This window comes from Euprymna scolopes, chromosome 1, assembly GCF_053919585.1.
Source record: "Euprymna scolopes isolate OS-2025 chromosome 1, ASM5391958v1, whole genome shotgun sequence".
NCBI classification, from domain to species: Eukaryota; Metazoa; Mollusca; class Cephalopoda; order Sepiida; family Sepiolidae; genus Euprymna; species Euprymna scolopes.
In genome coordinates, this window is record NC_136482.1 from 133,546,196 (window position 1) to 133,570,176 (window position 23,981).

Consider the following 23,981-nt stretch of genomic DNA (forward strand, 5'->3'; position numbering starts at 1 on the left):
TCAATCCAGTGATGCATTTTGAGGGTGTTGGCAATGATAATATTGTTTTTAATCTTTGTTTACCCAGAGTTAATTTACCTGATTGTCATAACTTGGATCGGTAGAGAGCATAAGTTGTACAACAGCGCATCTCGCTTGTTGAACATTGTGTCATTTTCAGACATGATAGAAGGCATCTATCGCTCTAACCAGTAGATGGTCTGCAACAAAAAAAAAAAAAAAAAAGAAAACCGGTTTTCATCGAATGGAAATGGAATCATGTGGTCTTTACTAGGGCGGCAATTTTATCATTCCACCCTGTACAATTATGAATTACTTAAGATTTCTACTTGATCATGTTGACGAAACAAGAGCAAGCTACTCCTACAGATTAAAGAAAAGATTCCATTTGAAATTCCGTGCAGATTCTTGATTTTGGCATGATACACTTGAAGATCAGAGATTACATTAGCGAAAACATTGCAAGAGTAACATCCAAGATAAGAATAATAGTTTGAATAATCTAAATTATCAATCCTCATCTCCTAAAGTCCGTAACATAGTATAAAGTGTACACTTTATATTCATATATTTATTTTATTTATTATATATCTTAATTTTGTATTAAGTTCACCATGTTATCGAGCAACTTATTTTCTATTAAATGGAGCTGTTTTAACTCTGAATTAAAAACAATATTATCAAAATTATAAAATCAAGTGAATTAACTCAAAGATTAAAAACAATATTATCAAAAATACTGTTTAAAAATGTCAAAAAAAAAAAATTCACCATTAAAATAGTGACATTATAATTCATCTACATGTATGTGTGTGTAAATATCTAACAGGTAAACTCTTAAACTACTGGTCACATAATACTGAAATTCTTAGATAATAATATTTATGCACCAGGGATGGTTTATAGCGAGTAATATCTTTGTTTACATACATGTAAATGTGTACAGACATCGGCAAATTTACATTCCCCGTAGGCGACATTTTCGTTTTATGTGCATGCATCAGATTCGCAGTGATTAGCTTCCCATCAAGCATGGATCGGACCTGATCGGCAATCATCAGTTTAAGCCAGGCATTGTTCAAATGTTTAAATGTTAAATCAAGTTTTTTGTTTTTTAATGTAATGTTTTTAGTATTTGGGTGATGCGGGGTATTTTTTCTGTTTATTTATTTAATTCAAGTGTTCGATTCAGAAATCATTTGTGTTTACAATTCTTGCATCTTATTTGTTTTGATAACAGTTTCTTATGATATGAGATTGTCTGCCCTGGTGTTTTCATTTCTTTTTCTAAAATGCATGAATTCATTCCCGTGCTTAACATTATTGGCAAGACTGGAGTTAGGTGGCAAAATGATCTCGAACCCTCTAAACAATAATATCGGTATTCCAGAAGTCACAGTTTTTTATAAGCAGAACTTCTTTTTCTAAAATAGAAAATATAAAAAAAATGAAAAAACGAATAAATACTTTTTTCTTCTATTTTAAACAATATATACATTACTTTATTTAAATTTTAAACTATTTTAAAAGAATAAACACTTTTTATTTATTTAAAGCAGAATTTTAAAAAGTTTTCAGTAATATAAAACAGAAGTTTCTGCATTTTTTATTTTCATTTTAAACAATGTAAATAGAAGTTTGCGTTTATGTATTTTTGGTACCGCGCTATTTTACAATAGTTTTTCAGTTTAAATTCAAGTTTCACGATATCTTTTCTTGCCCGAGTGTTTGGAGGTGTATGTGCTCGAGTGGGGGTGAGGGGTGTTAATCAAAACATAAGAATAAGCAAAGTAAAAAAAAAACTAAACTAAAAAAACAAAAGAAAACAGAAAAACGAACATTAAAATAAAGCGGGGGTACCCGGGCAGTGTGTGTGGGGGGAATCAAAACATAAGAATAAGCGAAGTAAATATTTTTAAATATTAAATAAAAATGAAATATTATATTAAAAAAAAAAGTTAAAACTTAAAAAAAAATTAAAAAAAAAAAACACAAAAAAAACTAACGTAAGGCAAATGAATGATGTTAAATGTAAAAATTGGAAAAACAAAAACAAAAAAGAAAACAGAAAAACGAACGTTAAAACTTCTTTAAAAAATCTGAAAAGTACCCCCCCCCAAAAAAAAAAAACATGTGAAAAATGGCTTAAATAAGCCTGTTTCAATATTAAAATTTAAAAAAATCGGTGGGTACCCGGCGTTGTCCGGGTGTTTTTGGGTGTGTGTGTGGTCGGTCGCGAGTGGGGAGTGTTAATGAAAACCTAAGAATAAGTGAAGCATAAAAAAACCCAGAAAAACGAACGTTATGTGAAAAATGGCTTAAATAACCCTGCTTCAATATTAAAATTTAAAAAATCGGAAAAAAAAAGAGAGAGATCTCACACCACGATTCAAACTCAAAACCTTTAGATAATGACCCAGTGCTCTAAACAACTGACCCAACATGACGTACACGAAATTAAATCATTTTTTTAAATCTTTAAACTAAATTAGGTTACAACGTCGTATGACGCATGCGTAGAAGCGAATTCGTCATAAGAGGATGGGGCTTTCATATGAGACCAAATTTGTGAATTTTTGTTCTATCTGTCAAAAGTTTTTAGCAGACACAAACATACATATTCCTGGTGAACCAAGTGCAAAAGAGATTCAGACAATTGCACTTAAGGGAACAGCGAGGATACTAAAAAGAGCTCTTGGTTGGTTTCAATAAAAAAGCGGGGCAATGTTGGCAGCTGGTTTGGCTGCCCCATATCCGGCATTACAATCTTCAAAGGAAGAAAAATGAAAAAAAAAAAAAAAAAAAGCATTTTCGCTTTTATATATAAATTTTAAAGTGGAAGCACAGAATAGTTACAAAACGCCTTCCCCGTGTTAAGAATGGCTTTCGAAACAATAATGTTATTATTTCAGCATGATGCATAAAATACATAACTATCGAACATTTTATAATTTTAAACGGTAAATTTTTACTTAGTTTCCACCTTAACATTTGTTTTTAAAATGACGATTTTTAGAAGGTTTTCTGGTATGCTGAAAACGAATATCGCATTTAAATTTTCTGCAAATTAGTAGTTTTTTTAATATTAAACGATATATTTTTTATAGTAAAAGTGGCGGTCGTATTTGTGAAAGAGAATACACGTGAACATTAATAAATAGCAATGGAATACGCGTGTTTAATATTAATTTGTATCGTTTATAACTACCCACGTGATTTAATAATAATCACATGATTCAATTTTGAATTAAAAATAAAAATTTACTTACATTGCTTAAAATTATAAAGTTCTATTTAATTGTTTAAACTTAATAATTTTTTTATATGTTCTGATAATTTAATATTTCTATTTCTATTCATATGGTTTATTAAAAATGGTATTCATTGTTTAAAATTATAAAAAAAAGTGTTTACATTTTTTTCATGTTAACGTAACGGTGACTATAGGAATTTAGTTCCTTTAGGGTGATAGAGGGTTTGAGATTATTTTGCCACATTGGCACTTTTTGGCGAGTCTGAAACTAAATTTTTTTTTCTTTTTCAGTCAACTGGTTCGAGAGCTTCCTTCTATTTCCTCTACCTCATCTCCTCCCATCTTTGCTGCTTTTTCGAAGTTAAATTACACTTTTATGGTATCTTTTTTTTATTAAATTCTTAGGTGAAACTAAACAGAATAGTAAACAAGCCCCCTCTCTATGTTAAGAATGTCTTTCTAAATAATGTGATTATTTCAGCATGGTTCGTATACTGCACAAATACCAAGAATTCTTACATTTCCGAATGCGTGCGTTTTCTTTTTATTTTTAAAGTACTAAGAATTTCAAACGTTGTTTTTCCTTTATTTACAAATACATAAGAATTTCGGATGTTATCTCAAATATATGACTATATAGCTATATTATTTTCTTTATTCTTTAACCAATTAGATAAATATTAATTTCATACAGAAATTCTAACGTTTCCGAATGCGAGCATTTTATTTTTTTTTTTTTTCATAAATAAGAATTTCGGACGTTACGTTACATATACGAAAACATGCTTATGTATATATATATATATGTGTGTGTGTGTGTTATTCATTTATCGATTAGATGAACAAAGATTAATATCAAACAAAAAATATAAATTTTTCCAATATTTGCGTTTTTATTATTTTGTATTTTTCTGAAAAAATTTCCTTACAAATTTTTGCATTCATGTTCGTGGTTCTGTGTTTTTTTTTTAGAAAATTTTCCTGAAACATTTACTGCATTCAAATAATTATATGACAATTATAACTCAGATTATACATTCATTTTCATACAAAATATAATTTTTCGTAACTAATCTATATAAATAAAATAGTAGACATATATGTATGCAAATGTTTAACAGGCAAGCTCTTAAACTACTGGTCACATAGCACTGCAATTAATAATGCACCAAAGATAAAGCATAAAATCTTTGTTTGGGTTGATGAATAATACATACATATCGGCATGTGAAATGTGAAATGTTCTACTGACATGTTTATACTTCTTTCTGCGCATGCACACATAAATTAATTTCTTCAAGAGTTCTTCTTTAAATTTAATTATTGTTGTGTCTGCACAAATAATTAACAAGAAGACGGAAAGTAAAGGTATAACAATAATATATTAGGAAGAAAAGTTATATACATATTTACATGTCTTCAGATATACTTCAGTTGGAGATATTCTGGCAGGTGGCATGTTGCATGTCTTACTGGAGACAACATAGGCATCTTACCTATTTGGCAGTCGTTGCAGAACTCCCCGGTATTGGTGATTGATACCTTTATATATCTCACTCACACTATGTTGATTAGTGGGCATCGCCACAACAATTATCTTTGTCCCGACACCAACATCGGTAGAGAAAGCAGCTGGAACGCAAAATATTTTGATTTTAAGGCATTTTTAAAAAAAAAACTTTTGTCATCATGGCTTTACGAATATCTGGATGGTTTTAAATATATTTTAGGACAGGCAGAATCAAATAAAACTTTCCTTTTTAAATTTTTTTACAGATATTTTTGGACAATTTTGCTGGAAATCAGGTACTTAAGTATGAGGACAGAATACTCAAATATATCAAATACAACCTGGCAACACTGAGTACTTCAGCTAGTAGAAAATAAAAACTAGTCATCACACAAAAATAATTTTATCATTTATAAAGACATTTTAATTTTTGTTTATGTGCATTTTTTTATAAATTAGAACCTCAAAAAGAGTCAAAATATCAAGCCAGTTTGGGAGCATTTAAACCTCTGAAAGTTGGAAAATATTTAAACACCATTTTGACAAATATTTTCTCAATGGTTATTCTATAGTAACTTAGTATAGTAACTTATTGAAGTTATTAAGCAGAACTAATAATATTACAAATTACTATTCTTATAATTGATAGTTAGTGTTGGGATCATTTTGGATGTCATTTTAACACTTATCAGATTACATTGAATTGTATTAAAAACTAGGAAACTTGTAATTCACTAATTAGTCTAACAGTAATGACCATTTGAATGAATTGAAGACATTGGATGTACTATTGAATATACACAAGTGGAAAATTGGGGACATTTGATATGTTATTCTTTAGAACATAAGCAACTTATTTTGAAAAGAAAATAATCAGCTTGTTAGCATTTAGTTCTAAATGAAATACTATATATTTTTTTTCTAATATTCCATCCATCTCTGAGGATATAAAAAAATATATATATTTAAAAAACAAATTTTAGCTTTTCTCAATTTAACATGGAATAATACAAATTGAAAATATAATTTTCACAATCACAATGTATTCACTATGTAAAGTATTTTCAAAATTTTTATTTATTTTTAATAAGATTTTATTTTCTCTATTTTTAGTTGGCAAACTTTGTCCAGATAAATGAAACTGTCGCAGCCAGTCAACCTGATGATTCTCCAACAGTTACGCATATAAAACAAAAGGTATATTGATTATCATTTAATATGAAATCCATGAAAATAACTAAATCATCATATTCGGTTTAACTTCAATCTTACAATTTGCTGTTATGTGTTGGACAGCCTTAAGAAATTGACTTTCAAAATTAATCCATCTCTAACCAGGTCATTATTTAACTACATAATCAGAAATGCAACACATGGTCTTTGGAAATCACTTAGTTGAGGCAAGATTTTTATAGGTCAGATGCTCGTCCGAACTCCACTCCAGTGTAGTGATGAAGACGTTTTTCTCAATTCACTAAATACAGTTCAACTTTAATCTTAAAGAGGTTTTATAATTATATTTTTTCAATAAATATTAATAATTTTTACATTTATATATGGAAGGAAGATGTTGCATATAACAGTGGATAAACTGACACAATTATAAGACAACATTTATCTGCCATGTAGAGTCTTCAGGCAGCTGTCAATTTTACAAAATACAGAGATTTCATCGTATGCAAGAGTGGCAGCATACTAAACACATGTTCAATTTGTATGGCTTGTATAGCTTTGAAACATGGTCAAGAATGTCAGAATGAGATAATACTGTCTACAATTCATCGAACGTAGAAAATTGCCGGTCTCATTCTACAGTCCTCCATAAGAAAATATGTCTCTCAACAATGTCTCAACTGGTATTGTCACATCACCCATTATGATCCAAACTGTATTCTACACTTACGTCGATGACTTTTTTTTTCTTTTTTCCATTCTAACCAAGGAGAAATTTATACTTTAATCATATTCACTTGTAGTTAAAAGTTCAGAATATATTAATTTATTTATATTTTTTAATAAATTTTTTTCATTTCAAAATGTTCATACTCGATTAACAAAAGCAATACTAGAAAATGTACATATAACTGATTAAGCGATTAACACTTCCCATGATGGTGGGTATATATATATACCGCTATCCTTGACCCACAGATATAAACAGTATGGCATGCACGGAGCAGGCTGATACATTAAGACAGTTTTTTTTTCAGATTGATGGTCAGGCCCAATGCTCTGCAGGCAACCACAAAAGCGTCCACAAGATGCTGCATATCAGTTACCGTATGAGCCACCAGATCACAGTCATCCGCATAGAGCAAGTCACGAATCGTGTTGGTGTGTACCTTTGTACTTGCATTAAAGCGCCTAATGTTGAACAACCCCCCAGTAGTTCGGTAACGAATATAGACACCATCAGAGCACCCCCCCCTCCCCCAAATGCCATCCGAAAGACCATGGTGAAATACAACGCAAAGAGTGCGGATGCTGGAATGTCTCCCTGCTTAACACAATTTTCTACTAAGATAGGATCAGCCAGCTTTGCCCCAACGTTGATCACAGCCTTCATATCATCATGGAAGAGCTTTAAGATGGTTATAAACTTGTCAGGACAGCCAAGCCTTTTCAAAATCTCCCACAAAGCATCCCTATTGACTGTATCAAAGGCCTTAGTTAAATCGATGAACACCTGATACAGTCCCTTTTGCTGTTCTATACATTTCTCGTGCAGTTGCCTGGCTGTAAAAATCATATCCACTGTCCCTCGACATCTTCTGAAACCACACTGCGACTCAGGCAAAACATCATCAGCAATATGCTCCAGCATTCTGTCTAGCATGATACTACAGAGCACCTTACCGACTACTGACAGCAAAGAGATGCCTCGATAGTTTCCACATTCATCTCTGCTACCCTTGTATAGCACTACCATCAATGCATCCCGCCAATCTTGCGGAATACACTCGTCCCGCCAAGCAGTCTGCAACAATTCTGCTAAGCGTTGCATCATCTTGGGTCCAGAACATTTAAAGATCTCCGCATGCAAACGATTCGGGTCAGGAGACTTCCCATTGTTCAGCTTATGGACAGCTGTTTCAACCTCCTGGAGAGAAGGAACCTGGATTGCTAGGAATCGACCTAACAAACTCCTGATCAATGTAAGAAGATCTGTTCAGGAGGTCATCGAAATGCTCCCTCCATCTATGAAGAATGTCGGTAGGGTCTCGAAGAAGATCTCCACCATCTTTCGAGCGCAGAGGAGTGATAGGTAATCTGGATGGTTCGTAAACCGAATGCAGTAGGCTGTATAAGACCTTGGTGTTTTTCGAATCCGAGGTGAGCTGTATTTCCTCAGCTTTCTGCTTCCACCATTCATCCTGCATGTTACGCAACCCCCTCTGCACCTCGTGCTTGATTGCCTTAAACTTGTCCCTCAATCGATCTTGCTCACCATCCATCAAACCACCCCCGAGATAAGCGTGCAATGCCCTGGCTTTTGAATCAAGCAGATCCTGAATTTCAATATCATTCTCATTGAACCAATCCTGATGTTTATGCTCATAATAACCTAATACTCTCTCACATACCTCATAGACAGATTCCTTAAAAGCAGGCCAAGTGTTTTCACAATCAATCTCTTCCATCTCCTTAACTAGTTTCTCTCTCACAATATTGTCCTTTAGACGGGCAACATTAAGTCGCTTTGGGATAGCCACACTAGCTCCCCTCATCTTGGGCTTCACAACACACTTAATCTTTGCACGGACCAACTGATGGTCGATCCAGCACTCTGCATGACATGAACGCTGCAAATATACCTTATCTCACATTTTCTGACTAACAAGCGCCATTTTTTGGAACCAGGATGCATCCAGGTCGTCTTGTATTTGTCCTTCTGCTGGAACACGGTGTTACCGATTTTAAAACCCATCTCTGAACAAAACTGCAGCAACATCAGACCATTGATATTACACTTACCCACTCCGTGTTTACCAAGCACGTCCCAGGTTTCAAAATCTCTTCCCACTCTAGCATTAAAATCTCCAAGAATGAAGATCTTATCAGCAGAGGGAATGCGTCTAACTACACTGCACAAAGCAAGGTAGAACGCAACCTTTTCATCTTCTGTTGCATCCATAGTAGGTGCATAGACACTCAAAAAAGTTGTATAACGACCATTTATCAGAGGTAACCTCATAGTCATGATCCAGTCACTCACACTACAGGGACGTTCTTCCAGGCTAGAAAGAATTGATGTCTTTATAGCAAAAGCCACGCCTGATTCCCTCTTACATCCATCCGCTCTACCACTCCAGAAAATGGAGTAAGCCCCAGCCAACTCAGAAAACACATTCCAACAGCCGATGGTCATTGTCATATATTTCCTCACAGTAGCATGATGACGACCGGGTCCAGGCTGCCGGAAATTCCAATTCCCTTATTGCCATTTACGTTTATAATCATATTTTCCAACTTCATTGAATGATTTGCCGTTTTAGACTACAGCCAGCCTTTTTTGCTATAAAGATACACGAGATCATAAAAAGTGTATCTAATTTATATCGAGCAATGCCTGTGCATGAGGATTGTTATAGTGGGGAAAGACTTTGGACCGAGACAATCCCACTCTCTAAACAACTGCCACATTGATCCAAAAAGAAGAGCAAGTCAACATCATTGGATGCAGCAGTCATCGCAGGTTTTATATCAGAGTTTTCCTTCTCCTGGAGGTTGCCTTCACTACGGCTTACAGAGCCCTCTCCACCCAGCATGCCATTTGATCCATGACTGGAACTTGGGTTGCTGGGCACCAGAGCATATTCCACACGCCGGTGGGTCATATATGCCACAGCTTACAGGGCCTAAGCTCCTCTGGAGGTTTCTGTCAGGGTTACAAAAAAAAAAATGTTACCTCACCCTTAGCCTTTGGTTAAATAGCCTTGGCCCACAAGGCAGTGGATGTCCACTTATACGGCGCAGGACACTCGCCGTTCATCAGAGCCCCGTTTGCGTGGCAGTGGTCATGACGTGCACGTGGGGTTGATTTGTCTGGGAGAAGCACAGAAAGATGCTAAGACATCTGTGTGCTTTTAACACACGTCCACACTAGACCTTGACCACTAAAAAACTGTCTTAATGTATCAGCCTGCTCCGGGCATACCATACTATGAGCCATCATTTTATATCTGTGGGTCAAGGATAGCGGTTGTCTCCAAGTTTGTATACTTGGGTAGCACACTGAGTATGTCTGGTACCCTGGATGATGAGGTATCGTTACAGATCAGCAGGGCAAGTGATGCCTTTGGAAAGTTGGACGGGCGTCTGTGGAGACTTCATGGGATCTTGCTGCCAACTAAGATTATGGTTTATGCCGCATGCATTCTCTCTACTCTTCTCTATGACTGTGAAACTTGGACAATATACAGGGAGCATTTCAGACGTCTTGAGCGGTTTCACCAGATGTGCCTACAGTGAATCTTAGGTGTGGCAGATGTATGTCAGTGATGTGGAGGTGCTTGATCGAACCCAATGCCTTAGCATTGAGGCTCACGTTATTAAGCATAGACTGAAATGGAGTGGACATGTGGTGAGGATGTTAGACAGTCGACTTCCCAAACAACTCCTTTATGGTGAGCTCGCCGAGGGAAGACGTCTGGCTCAAAAGCCTAAATTGAGATTTAAGGATTGTTTAAGATCCACCTTAAAGAAAATGTGGATTGATGAAAGAACCTGGGAGAGTCTTGCTTTGGATTGCGGAGGGTGGAGAAGGACCTTGCGGGGAGGTGTGGGCAAGTTTGAGGTGGATCAAACCCAGTATGAGTGGCTGAAGCGCGATATCCGGAAAGGGAGAGTGAAAGGAGCCGTGGATGGGAGGGGGAGCCAAATTGGTCTGGAGTGTGAGGTGTGCGGAAGAATATGTCTTATCAGAGCTGGGCTGATGAGTCACCAGTCTACTCATCGGTGCAGCGGGCCACAAAGCAGTCTTGAGTTTCCAGAATTAACCTGTGTCAACTGCGGGCGAATGTACAAAATGACAGGCAGTTTGAAACGGCATTTGATCCTTCATAGAAAATAACAGCAAGAAAGTGCTGTTAGTGGTGCACATGTCTGTACAATGTGTGCTAAGGAATGCCAGAGTTTAGCAGGGCTTAAAAGCCACATTCGTGCAGCCATCACTGAATGTTTTTTTTCTTTTTTGTTGTGCTATATCGAGTGATGGCAATGTTCGAAAGCGAATTTGCTGCCATCATATATATATATATATATATATATATATATATATATATATATAACTATTTCATTTACTCACATAAAATTAATATACGAAAGTATAAATTTATGGCTGTGAAACTTGGACAATATACAAATATATCTAAAGAGTCCTAGAATGGATGAAACGAGGAATATTCAGTGTAGCTTAATCGTCATATATATTTTATAACTTACTATATATATATATATATATATATATATATATATATATATATATATATATATATATATATTCACTGAAAGAGATGCACCGCCAGTCTTCATTAAGACATATATCTAGGAGAAGGAAACTGATGTAAAATTATGCAGTCTACTGTATACTCTATCCTGTGGCAGTCGTCTGCACTGATAAAGGTTAGCAGTAACCAAAAAGTGTGGATGGTTCTACACAAAGCCTTCACCATTATAAAAAAATCATCTGTGCAGATTTCCGAGCAACTTAGTTGTTGTGATGGAAGCTCATATGTTGAAAATCGACGGGGAAGGACATCATACATATATATATATATATATATATATATATATATATATATATATATATATATATATATATGTTGCAGAACAGGTCTTGTAATCTGAAACTTATTTATTAATAGTTTATCTTTTTATTTTTTTAGATTTTATTTATCCTATTTTTAATTTTTTTTCATATATTAGTAAAAATAGTAACCATATTATTTGACATTTTTTTATTGGAGAAGTGGTATTATCCACTGGAGAGCCATGTATTTAACAGCTGTCCTGTTTTTAAATCTCCAAAATCTCCAAAGCAGCTACATGGTAAGAAGCTTATGATCCCCGTTTTCTATTTACAAAATTTTAGTTAAGGTTTTCTCTTTTCATCCTCATGTAGTTAAATTGTTTTAAAATTGAAGACTTTTGCGAAATCGGCTTATGCAAATGGTAAGTCTATTTCAATTTAACAATTTTAGTTAAGGCCTTTCCTTTTTTTTTTTTTTTTTTCATCCATATATAAATGAATTCTCTTTGGTCATTATAAACTTTTTAGAAATCGGATTATGTAGGTGCTTAGTCTGCGATAGGTTAAAATAAAATTTTTTTTTTTTGTTTTTTTTTCCTTCCGGAATCTAAACTGCATTCCTTTATTTTTATTTTCGCATTTTTTTATTCAAAGCTTCTTTAGACTATATATATATATATATATATATATATATATATATATATATATATATATATATATAATATATATAATATATATATATATAATTTGTTTTAATTATTTCAACCTCGAGTGTATTAACTTAATGCATTACAAATTGTTTCATTATTGAAACAATTTGTAATGAATTAAGTTAATACACGGAATAAAGATTTTCCACCTATATTAAAGTTAAAATCAAAACGAAAGATATTGTTTTACATATGGATATTAAAAGCCAGGAAGTAAGGGATAGAGAGGGGAGGAGGGGAAAAAGGGAAGAGAGGGGGAAAAGACACTAGAGCAGAAAAAAGATAAAAAAGAAAAATATATAAATATATATATATAAATTAAGTTAAAATTTTATAAAGTTATAAATATAAGACAGAGCAAGAGATGGGGAGGAAGGAAAAAAGAAAAAAGGAATTAAAATTAAGTATGTTTGCTGTGTTTTGAACGGTGACTTGCATATGTTTCAAGGTCAGGGTGAGCAGAGAGAGCCAAGATGCGCCCAGTTCAAATGGATAAACAGATGCACCCAATATAGCTTTTATACACTCCCTTAGAGTAGGAAATCAATTATAGAATTTGTTGGGTATATTTTAGTATTGGAGTCGGGTATAAGGGAGAAGAGGAAAAAATGAAGTTTTGTAGTAGTTTTGGAACATTTAGAGTTTTAACTACATAGATTTAGTAATTTTATTTTTTAAATATTTTGATTTATAATGGAAAATATTAAGCATAACTATGTTTGGAATTATTAGTGGAGAATAACTACGTAGAGATATAGGAGAAGATGTAGAATTTTAAGGTTGACTGTAATTACATATCTAAGCATTTTTCAGTTAATAAAAAGTCTGGTAATTAAGGTATGAGGAGGATGAGATAATCTCAACGAAGTAAATAATTATAAATTTTAAAAGTTGGGGCTTGTATCATATGAACTTCAGTTGGGTGTGAAGTTGCTAAGAAGGTGGAATTTGTAATGTCTACAAACAACTAACGTTTCATTTCTAATGTTTAATAATTTATCGTTATCTTTAAAGTTAGTAATCGAGAATTTTTCATGTAGACAAAGGAAGCAGGGGTAATATAAGGATTTACAGGTATTGGATTTTTTTTTAATTTCCCAGTTGATGATGGGTGTGAGATTATTTTGGAATCAAGTTTAAGTAGTGAGTAGTTAAAGAGGTTTTGTTGGGGTTATTGAAGGAGCATTTGTGGACTCTAAAACGGTCTTCAAAGGTGGCTGGTGCTACCAGATCAGGCTGCCTATTGGCTTTCTAAGACGAAATGCACCTACATTGATTTCTGTTTTTGTTTTCTATTCTCTTTTGTAAAACTTAATTATGTTTGACAAAAACAACACAAAATCAACAGCCCCTTCCCCCCCTCCTTTCTTTTTCCTGCCCTACTTCCCGGTCCTGGATATGACCTTAAACTATATCTGATGGTGAGGCCCCAGTTTGCGGGCTTTGGGGGGCGTGGAGCCACCCTTTAATTGCCATTGCTTCCAGGTCCACTCTGACCCGGAGAGGTAGTACCTGTTAGGGTCCCAACTATGGGTTAAATAGAAACAAAAAAAACAAAAAAAATTATTCTATTAAAAAATCATTCTTCAAAATCTGATAAGATTCCACTTGACCCTGTCGGCAGGGCATCAGAATATGCCGACTACCCCCCTGCAGAGAGTAGAAGTCCCTCAATGAGGCTACCTGTTGGCCGTAGGTAGCGACCCGTAATACCTTTAGGACGGGATCCTGGTGGTTGAAAGACTTGGAGGTCAGTTTTTAGTACCCCCACTTCCCAACACACCATTTTGGCCCTTACTGGACTAGACGGGCGGTGGGGGGGGGGGATGCCGATCTGATCAATCGGCTGGTCACATCAAGCCCCACCATATATTGCCCATCCCATAAACATATCATTAACACAATATGCCTATCCCTTCCCCACAAATAACTATTTCCTAATATATGGTGGAAAGCGGTGGCTGAGGGTCAATCGACAAAGTGAAATATCTATGACATGGCTGCAAACCCTCTAAATTACTACGTATCCCAGAGTAACATCAAAGGAAAACAGGTGCTCATGAATGATATCACATAAATCGAGTATATCATCTTTGTATCCTTGTTGAGCCTGGGCGAATGGGTTTCCCCCCAGGCACATCCCATATAGGGCTCCGAGGTGGGTGGGGAGCAAAGATGATGAAAAACAATCTTATTTTGATTATGGCTTTTATTACCCCCAAAACCCCCGAAAAAAGAAGCTTTTCAGATGTTTCCGACATTTCAAGTTCAGAGGATGAACAGAAATGCTCAATCAAAGAAAACTCAATATTTTCAGTAATAGAAACACTTGAAAAAAATGAAATAAATTAAATTTCACCTTTTACAATGGGAAAAATTTTCTCTCAAAAAATAAAACCCAAAATGATAAAAAGACTGCAAAATAACACCATACTTATCGAATTGAAACAAAAAACACGCTAAAGAAATTCTCAAATGGCAAACCTTTAACAATATCAAAATTAAAACTTATCCCCACCCATACCTAAACTCCTCAAAAGGAGTCATTAGATGCAGTGAACTAGCAAATTGCTCGACTGAGGAAATTTTATCTAATCTATCATCCCAAAGTGTTACAGAAGTAAAAAGAATAAGAATAAAACGAAATGGAGAAACTATATTGACAAATACATATATTACTCTCCTTTGACTTCACAAATCCCCCAAGTGAGATTAAAATTGGATACCTAAAAGTGAATGTTGAAAAATACATCCCAAACCCTCCAAGGTGCTATAATTGTCAACAATTTGGGCATCACCAATCCAAATGCACCAAATCACCAATCTGTGTTAGATGTGGTGAAAACTCAAAACATAGTGACTGCAAAAAAGACCCCAAATGCTCAAACTGTAGTGAAAACCATTCAGCTGACTTCAAAGGATGCAAAACATGGCTAAAAGAAAAAGAAATAACAATAAAGTACACAAAAAATATAACCTTCTTGGAAGCCAGGAAAATTATGAACGCAAAATACTCAGAAGTAACCAAGAATGGTAAAATAAACACAAATCAAAGTTGTCAAAGCTATACCAAAAATTTTCCAGAAATAAAAACTGAAGAACTATCTCAATTGATAAAAGAGATGAAAGACATAATGAAAGAAATTAAACACTAATCCTGAACTCTGGAAATAATCAGTCTACAAAAGAGAGTACAATAAAAAAAAAAACAAAGAAAAAGAAAAAACTCACCAAATGAAAACAACCCTTATAAACAAATCAAATGAAACACCATTACCCAATAAAACGAAAACTAAAGAAAAAAAACAAACAAACCAAGATCTAGATCCCAATCAACCTCAAGAGAAGGAAACAAAATAGGAACACTAGAGGAGATGGAGGTAGAAGACAAAACACCCCCAAACAAATAAAATGACAGACCACAATAAAAAAACTCAAACTATCATTCAATGGGACTGCCGAGAACCTAAGGCAAACATAAAGATAACTAAACCCAAAACACCCAAATAACAAACTAAAATACAAAACCTGACACACAGAATCATACCGGATAGAAATGAAACAAATAATATAATCAAGTGGAATTGTCATGGTCTAAAGGGCAAACCTAAATGAGCTCACTATTCTACTTGATAACTTTCTTCCAGTAGTAGTTTGTCTCCAAGAAACCTTTATGAAATCGGATGACAATATAAAAATTAAAAATTACAATCAGTATAACTATATATGTTCATCAATCCTTATTAGAAATGACATACCCCAAAGTCAAATACAACTTAATACTAAACTACAGGCTACTGCAATAAAAGTAACACTCCACAAAACCATCAACATTTGCTCACTATACATACCACCCAATGAAAGCATCTCAGAAACAGATCTGAGCAAACTAATACAGCAACTTCCAAAGCCATACATCATTATGGGAGACTTAAACAGCCATAATGAGATATGGGGAAGTAAAAATACAAGCAAAAGGGGAAAAATTATAGAAAATATAATAACGAAAATCTATACCTCTGTAGCGTCTACACCAGAACTAAAATTTGACAGAGACTTTTGAATTGTCACCATTTCCGGAGAGCTCTAAAAAAGAGGACAAAAAAAAAATGTGGCGCCAAATTCGAGTGCCCTCTCTTTCTCTTTTGCTCGCTGACCCTTGAGGAGTTAACACGCGCTACTGCTGTGTCTGTCACATGTGCGCGACACGCGCTATGCCAGTTCTCATAATGAAACCAAAAAAACTTACCTTTCCATGCCACTTTTCACTCGAACAGCTATCCCAAAAAAAAAAATTTAATTTATCTTTTCTTTTCGACTTTACGCCAAAAAAGAGAACATTTACCCAGTCAGTCAAGATTTCTTTCTTTTCTACGGACACAAAAGAAACCACATGAGTGTAATACACAAAAGGGTAAATAAAATTACACTTCTTTTAACAAGCCAAGTCTGACTATTTATTTTCATTAATTTTTCTGAATATTTGTTTTTTATTAATGTTTATGAAAAATTATTTTTAAAGAACTGTTCGTCGTTTTGCCCGACGAGCAGCTCACTTCACCTCTTTAATGATAAAACACACACTTATTTGCACCCAGGAACTGGTACATTCACATCAATTGATTTAACATTGTGTGATCCAACACTTGCCTTGGATTACAAATGGAATGTACTAGAAGAGCCATATGGAAGTGACCACTTTCCCATTACACTTGAAAACAATGATCCAATGCCAAAAACCAAAATACCCCAATGGAACTTACAGAAGGCTGATTGGAAAAAATTCCAAAATTTATGCCGGACTAAATTAACATCGGATAATAACCCAAACCAAAATAATATCACACATTTTACTAATACACTGTATAATATTGCGGTGGAATGCATTCCAAAAAGCTCTACCTCCCCAAAACATAATAAACTCTGGTTTGATGAAAAACGCAAAGTAGCCATCAGAACTCGTCGAGCTATGCTAAGGAAATTCCAAAAAGAACCAACTAAAGAAAATCTCGATAAATATAAAAACAGTAGAGCTAAAGCTCGTAAAACCATTAAGGAATCAAAACGAACATCATGGAAAAACTATGTATCAAAAATAAATACAAATACAAAAAGTAAAAAGGTCTGGGACATGATCCATAAAATCTCAAGGAAAAGTAACAGCAACCTTACTAAACACCTGACCTATAATAACCAAAAAATTACTAGCAGAAAGAAATGGTAGATTGTCTTGCTGAAACTTTTGCAAAAAACTCCTCCTTCAAAAACTCTAACCAAAAATTCCAAATTATTAAGGAAAAAGCAGAAAAGGAAAAACTCCAGTTTCAGACAAATAATACAGAAAAATACAACCAGCCATTCTCTAAAAATTAATTGAAAATATCCCTAGGCAAAACTCATGACTCAGCTGTTGGCCCTGATCAAATCCATTATCAATTTATAAAACAACTTCCTGATACATCTACAGATTACCTACTACAAATATTCAATGATATTTGGGAAAGTGGCAATGCCCCTGAAATATGGAGGCAGGCCATAGTAATCCCTATACCTAAATCATCAAAGGACTCTACAAATCCCATGAATTACTGACCTATAGCACTCACTAGCTGTATTTCCAAAATAATGGAAAGAATGATTAACAGCAGATTAATATGGTACCTTGAGACAAATAATCTGATTACAGATTATCAGTCAGGATTTAGGAATGAAAGAAGCCCCATGAATCACCTGATCCAGCTAGAAACCTTCATCAGAGAAGCCTTTATCAAGAAAGAACATCTTACGGCAGTCTTTTTCGATATTGAAAAAGCATACGACTCTGCATGAAGGCATGGCATTATAAAAGATCTACAAGAGCTTGGATTAAAAGGCAGAATGCCCATTTTCATCACAAATTTTATTAATAATAGACAATTTAATGTACGATTAGGTGATACTCTATCCATCAGTAAAAAACAATAAACTGGGGTACTGTTGTATATTAGTTTATATTGGAGATGATATATTAAAACGTGTCATGTCTTATCTAGTGGATGTAAGATATTGTTCTTTTAGCAGACAAATAATAAACATATAAATTGTATGTATGTTATATAGCCAGGACCACATGATATTGACGTGTAAACCGAATCATGTTGTATCAGACTTATCACACGGGATATTTTTACAGTTCATATGTAAGAAGAATAATATATGCTTCATACCTTTTTTTTTCTTGAAGAGTTCTTCTGTATCTTTCCGCTGCTCCGTGACGAACCATGAAACGATCAGCACCATCCAATTGAGACACTGAACACCAGATACATACATAAAACCTATAACTATTAATGTATATAAAAGACTCTGGCATTAAATGACCACATAGGTTGATATGCCATAAAACCAATCAATCAATCATTTAAAGGCGGTTTCAGCAAGTCGGATGTAGTATTTTTTTATCATTAAGGTTTTCTATTGGTGTGATAGAGCAGGTTCATTTGCAACTTTTTTTTTTAGAAAATCAACACAGCACTGGTGATGATGGTTGGAATTTGATGTGATAAGAACAGATACCAAAAATGAGATTCTTATCTTGTACAGAAAATTGAGCATTTAATTTTAAAAATTGTGTGGAAAAATGCTGAGAAATCCTTGATATTCATAGCAATTTACACAACATTGACATTGAAATTTCACTATTTTATAAAAAAATCATTAAAAATTGATACATTTATATGAAATACATTGAAAGAAAAATAAATACATGAATTATAATTTTAATTATGAATCACAACTAGCAAAATATCTCAACTTTAACTGCATTGATTAAACAAAAATTGTAAAAAGAAAAGGCTAATTAGCAACTAAGTCTTTTAAATTTTATAATTCAAAAAGATATGTGGAGATGTATTACAGAATATAACAACTTGATACATGTTACAGAACCATGTATTTTAATTTTTTATTAAACACAATAATAAAACTATGTTATAATAGAACTAAATTGTTCTGTGTAGTTTCCTTTCGAGGAAAATGAAGGTCTAATTTGGTAGCACTTTATAATAATGTGTCTGTCTTGCTTCCTGCCCATATACAACTTGTGAAGCTTCTGTTGTTAAGTTCACAGCCTTTTCCACTCCTTGTGAGTGAGCAGGTAATTTAGGAAGTTTTAGTTTAGTTCCTGTCATAGACGATTTTTCTAGTTTTTCATTTGTAAAAGACTCTGCAAGTGAAGGTTCACAAATTCAAGTTTGAGAAAAATCAATCAAATTTGATCAGTGTATGGCTGCAAAATTGATAGCTGTAATCTTTTTCAGTCTTTTTTTTTTTTTTTTTGTTCACTATTTCTGGAAAAAAAAACAACAACGCAATAAAAAACAATTATTTTATTATATTTTGTGATGTAATATAAATAAAACTGACTAATGGTTGGGTAAATTGGAAAAACTAATAAAATTTAATGGATAAATATTTATTTACTTAATGGACAAAATCGTTTGAATCCCTCTTCTCTCACATCCAATTCATCTGAGTTTATTATCAATATTATATTTTCCGAAATTAGTGCAAAAGCACTATATTTTAAACTGTTTAAAACAGTAATTTGGATTTAAGTTAACTGTTATTTTGTTTTCTGAATCATATTAAAAATATACTGTTGTTGGTTAAAAAAATTGTCGGTTTTGATCTCAAACCAACTAACTGGATGATAAATTTGACTAGAATGTTTAATTTATCATAGTGTTTGAGGATAGACACCTCTGGTCCATAAACACATTAATCTTGTGGCTAATGTTAGCCATCTTGCTTGATTCAAAGGCCCCATTTTCTAAGCTGCATATCTTAGTTTAACTTCTCGAGAAATGCCAATAGCATACTCTCAAAATGTAGACTCTGGTCTTCACACTTAAATTATTTGTTTCTTCTGCTGTCAGATAATGATGATCGAGAGGGTCACTAATTTTTTAGAATTCTACTTAAGGCAAATCTTGATAATTATTGATACAAAGTTTCCCCAAAGGACCAGTAAATGTTGTTAGGCTTTTTGCTGTTCCATCAATTAATTTAAAAGTTGCTGTAAATGGCAGTTCTTCTAGTGGAACTTGAAAATTGGAAAATTTGCATGTTTAATAATAGAGCCAGATTACATGATAAATACCAATATATTATTTTATTTTCCACAAAAAAAAAAGGAACATAATCGCAGGTGAATCTATATAATAAATTTTACCTCCTTGTTAGGAGGACAAGTGCAAACTGTGCCTTTTTGACAATTTTCTGTCTTGCATTTTACTGCAAAGTCATCACATCTGAAAACAGGAAGTTTACAGCTACAAGAAGATATATCAAACAATCTGTCTAGCAGTTCCTTCATTCTTTTCACTTTAGGTGCTGCAAGAGAATTTCCTGTCAATCTGTTTGGCCCTCTTATAGCAAAATATATTGACTTTCTGTCCTATATAACGTTCCCTTAACAAGGGCAATTGTGGATTAACTGCTTGCCAAATACTAATTAATTCCTTAGCAATTAACTTGGAAATCTCACTATTTTTAAGTAAGATAACTATTTTCGAGGAAATAACTAAACTGGATGATTTGTCGTGAAGTTGGGGGTGCTTCTTTATCCAAACGACAAGATGGACCAGCAAATTTTGTTAACCACGGGTTAAAACTGAACGTCATGCTTTTAGTGACATTTTAATTTGAAAAGTAAAATAAATAAGTGAATGATAACTGAAGGAAACTGTTTTATGCTTCCAGTTTCATATGTAAAAAAAATAAGTGCTAGTTGTGATAAGAAATAATGAAAAACTTTGTAGAGTTAGATGCATTGAAGAGAGAGGACCAGACCAAATCAGAGGTATAGTTGTTTAGTTTAGAAATTTTTTAGCAGACTTTAGCTCCTTCTTTGATAACATGAATTTATCCATAAAGAGATTTTGCTGTAGCTGTGCCATTTTAAACGGATGTTTAGAGTTTGAAAAACCAGTGCTTGTGCATCTATGTTACCATGCTATTTTTAATAGTATTTTCAAGTTAAGTTTAATTTTTACAATATTTTTGTTTATTAAATTGTTAGTTGAAAGTACAGAATAGTTACAACACAACCTCTCATCCTCTCCATGTTAAGAATGGCTTTCTAAATAATAAAGTTATTTTAGCACAATAACAGATGCACAAGTACCAAAAAAACCTTTAAAGCAGTTTCCTTATTTACTTATATTAACCTTTGTGGGTTATCTGATTTTAAAACTATAATTTTAGAAGAAAATACTGCTTAAAAACAATTACTCCCTAAAAATAAAAGAAATAAAAATTTGCCACTAATTTTCTGCAAAGTATTTTTTATTAAGTAGATAAACTTGAAAATTTACGTGATTATGTTTTATAAAGAATGTGTAGAATAAAATTTGGCTTGTTTTTATATATATATATATATATGTATATATATATATATATAAAACTGGAGTTTTACAATAGTTAAGAAAAATTTCAAATAGAATTTTATGTGAAATATTAGGTTGGTGCAAAAATAATGTTTTCATTCGTTTGAACATCAAAAAATGACCTTATTTTTGCAGCAACATAATAGAAAAACAAATTAAAAACAAATAAGTTTAAATCCACTGCAGACCCTTGAAATATAATAATATATATTTTAAATGAGTCTTTTTCATTTCTCCCTTCGAAATAATTAAGCCTAAAAATCGTAATGTTTTTAAATTAATAAACAAATTTTCAATATCAATAACAAGCATGTGTCTACAACGGTGAAATCTAAAATGTTCCCACTAAAAAAAGTTCCTGTATTGAAAAAGCAAACATTAGTTGCTATTATTTAAAAAAAACATAATTTTGCCTTTACAGTTAATATTTATTTTATTAATTTATTATCCTCACTCGTTTTATTTAAAAATGTAGTTTAAAACATATTCTAAATAATGATTCCATTTTCTTAACAGTACAGATTGTTTTGATGACGGGATGTGCTTGACCAAAAACTTTTAATAGCTTCAATTTTTCAAGTTTTCAAGCAAAGATAACAAATTTGAAAAAAATATTTTGTGGAGGTCTTTTCTATGTCAAACCCCAAATACCATCACCATTGCATCACCGGGGTTCCAAAATCGACCTGTCCTATAGGTGTGATAGTGGCTTTGTATACAACTTCAGACTGTAAGCATTGTTGTCGAATGGACAATCTGACTTATTTGTGCAGTTGCAATTTTTTTTTTTGTTACTGATATTATTGTAATTATTGTTAAGTATTCTATCATTTTTTTTTTAATTGTTCTTTCTAGGTTATCACTGCAACTGTAGTTAAGTTTTATAGTATTTTTTATTAAAGATTTTATTTGGGGGAAGTAGGTGTTAACTAATTTGAAGAATTTTTTTTCCGAGTTTATTTTTTATCATTATAGGCTTGAACCAAATAATTTTCCTAGATCTGTGTTTTTATTATTGGAGGGGTTTGGTTTGATATAGTTGGTGATATTAATATATCCACTATTAATGAAGCAGCTTTAAAAAATAGTGGATATACCAATACCACCATCAACTATATCAATTATTTTAAGAACAAACTACAGTTGTTAGTGGAAGCCTCTGCCAGCCCAATAAAATAGCAGTGCTCGTTGTTAAAATGAATGTAGTGTGCCAAACTACCACACACTTCATATATATTTATATATTGAAGAGTTTAGCTTCCAAATAATTGCATCTTTTTTATTATGATTTGTTCAGAAAAAAATTACGGAATATTATTAAAAGAAATATGTTGCGTAAATAAAATTATTGGCAAAAACTAAGTTTGTTTTATTTCGTTTAATAAACTTCCTTTTTTTATTTTAGTTTTTTTTCTGCATAATAATTTTAGAAACCGCAAACATTTGGGAGCTAATTTCTTTAATTTAATCCAGATTTAACATCTTCAATTTAGCCATATTCTCTATATAGCAATAATAAAGGTAACATTAAAGGTTACAATAAAGTTAAATTGGTTGTTTCTAACTGCCTTTCACATTCACCTTAATTTGATGACATAAGTTTTTGGGTTATCTTTAAATGAACAACATGTGTAATTGTCACTGACAAATAGTCTTGTTAAACAACGCACATGCGCGCATTGTTTAACTGGCCGCTTGGAAAGCATCACGTTTTGTCAGCACCAATTTTAGATGTGATATTCATTATTATCATAATACTGGGAAACCTATAAATGTCAAATCGCATGGAAAAGATAAAATAATTAACAAATACTCTTCTGTATTTTTATTTTTTTTTGTAGGAGAAATCTTAATATAAAAGATGCAAATATTTGGGAGCTAAGCTCGTTAATATATAAATATATAAGTAATGCATTGGATTGAAAAGTAGTTTACATGTAGTGTGATTAATAGTATAAAAACTTGATAGCAAAGGTTAAGCTTTTGTTGTTATTTTGACGAAGACGCCACTGTTGACAACAACGACAAAGGAGATTCTTATAGTGGATAGTGTGTTTTAAGCTTTGTAAAAGAAAGCAAGTAAACTGCTTAATGAACGTTCATTAAATGATTGGCTTTGTCAACAATAATGAAGGTAGAGTCTTATTGTGGACAGCGTAAACTTTGTATAAGAAAGCAAGTGAACAGGTTATTTAACATTCGGTAAATGATTTTCTCTGTATTGTAATTTTCTATCTTACATACCTGAAATGACCTCTGCATTTAATGAACTTTACGCCAAGTGAACTAATAGGTCTCTCAGTGACGTCATATTTTAATGTTAGTAAGT

General features: G+C 32.9%; 1 protein-coding gene across 5 annotated transcripts in view; it reads left to right on the plus strand.

The window, feature by feature from the left end:
* The window catches only part of LOC145270210 (uncharacterized), a 172,448-nt gene that overhangs the window by 25,449 nt on the left and 123,018 nt on the right, over window positions 1-23,981 (plus strand). For 4 of the 5 annotated variants that reach the window (XM_080125861.1, XM_080125945.1, XM_080126038.1 and 1 more), the window contains exon 3: window positions 5,877-5,960. The exons of the other annotated variant lie outside the window; for it this stretch is intronic. In XM_080125861.1, the coding sequence (XP_079981987.1) occupies window positions 5,877-5,960 (84 nt within the window). The remainder of the gene's footprint in view (window positions 1-5,876; window positions 5,961-23,981) is intronic. 5 annotated transcript variants of the gene reach the window in all.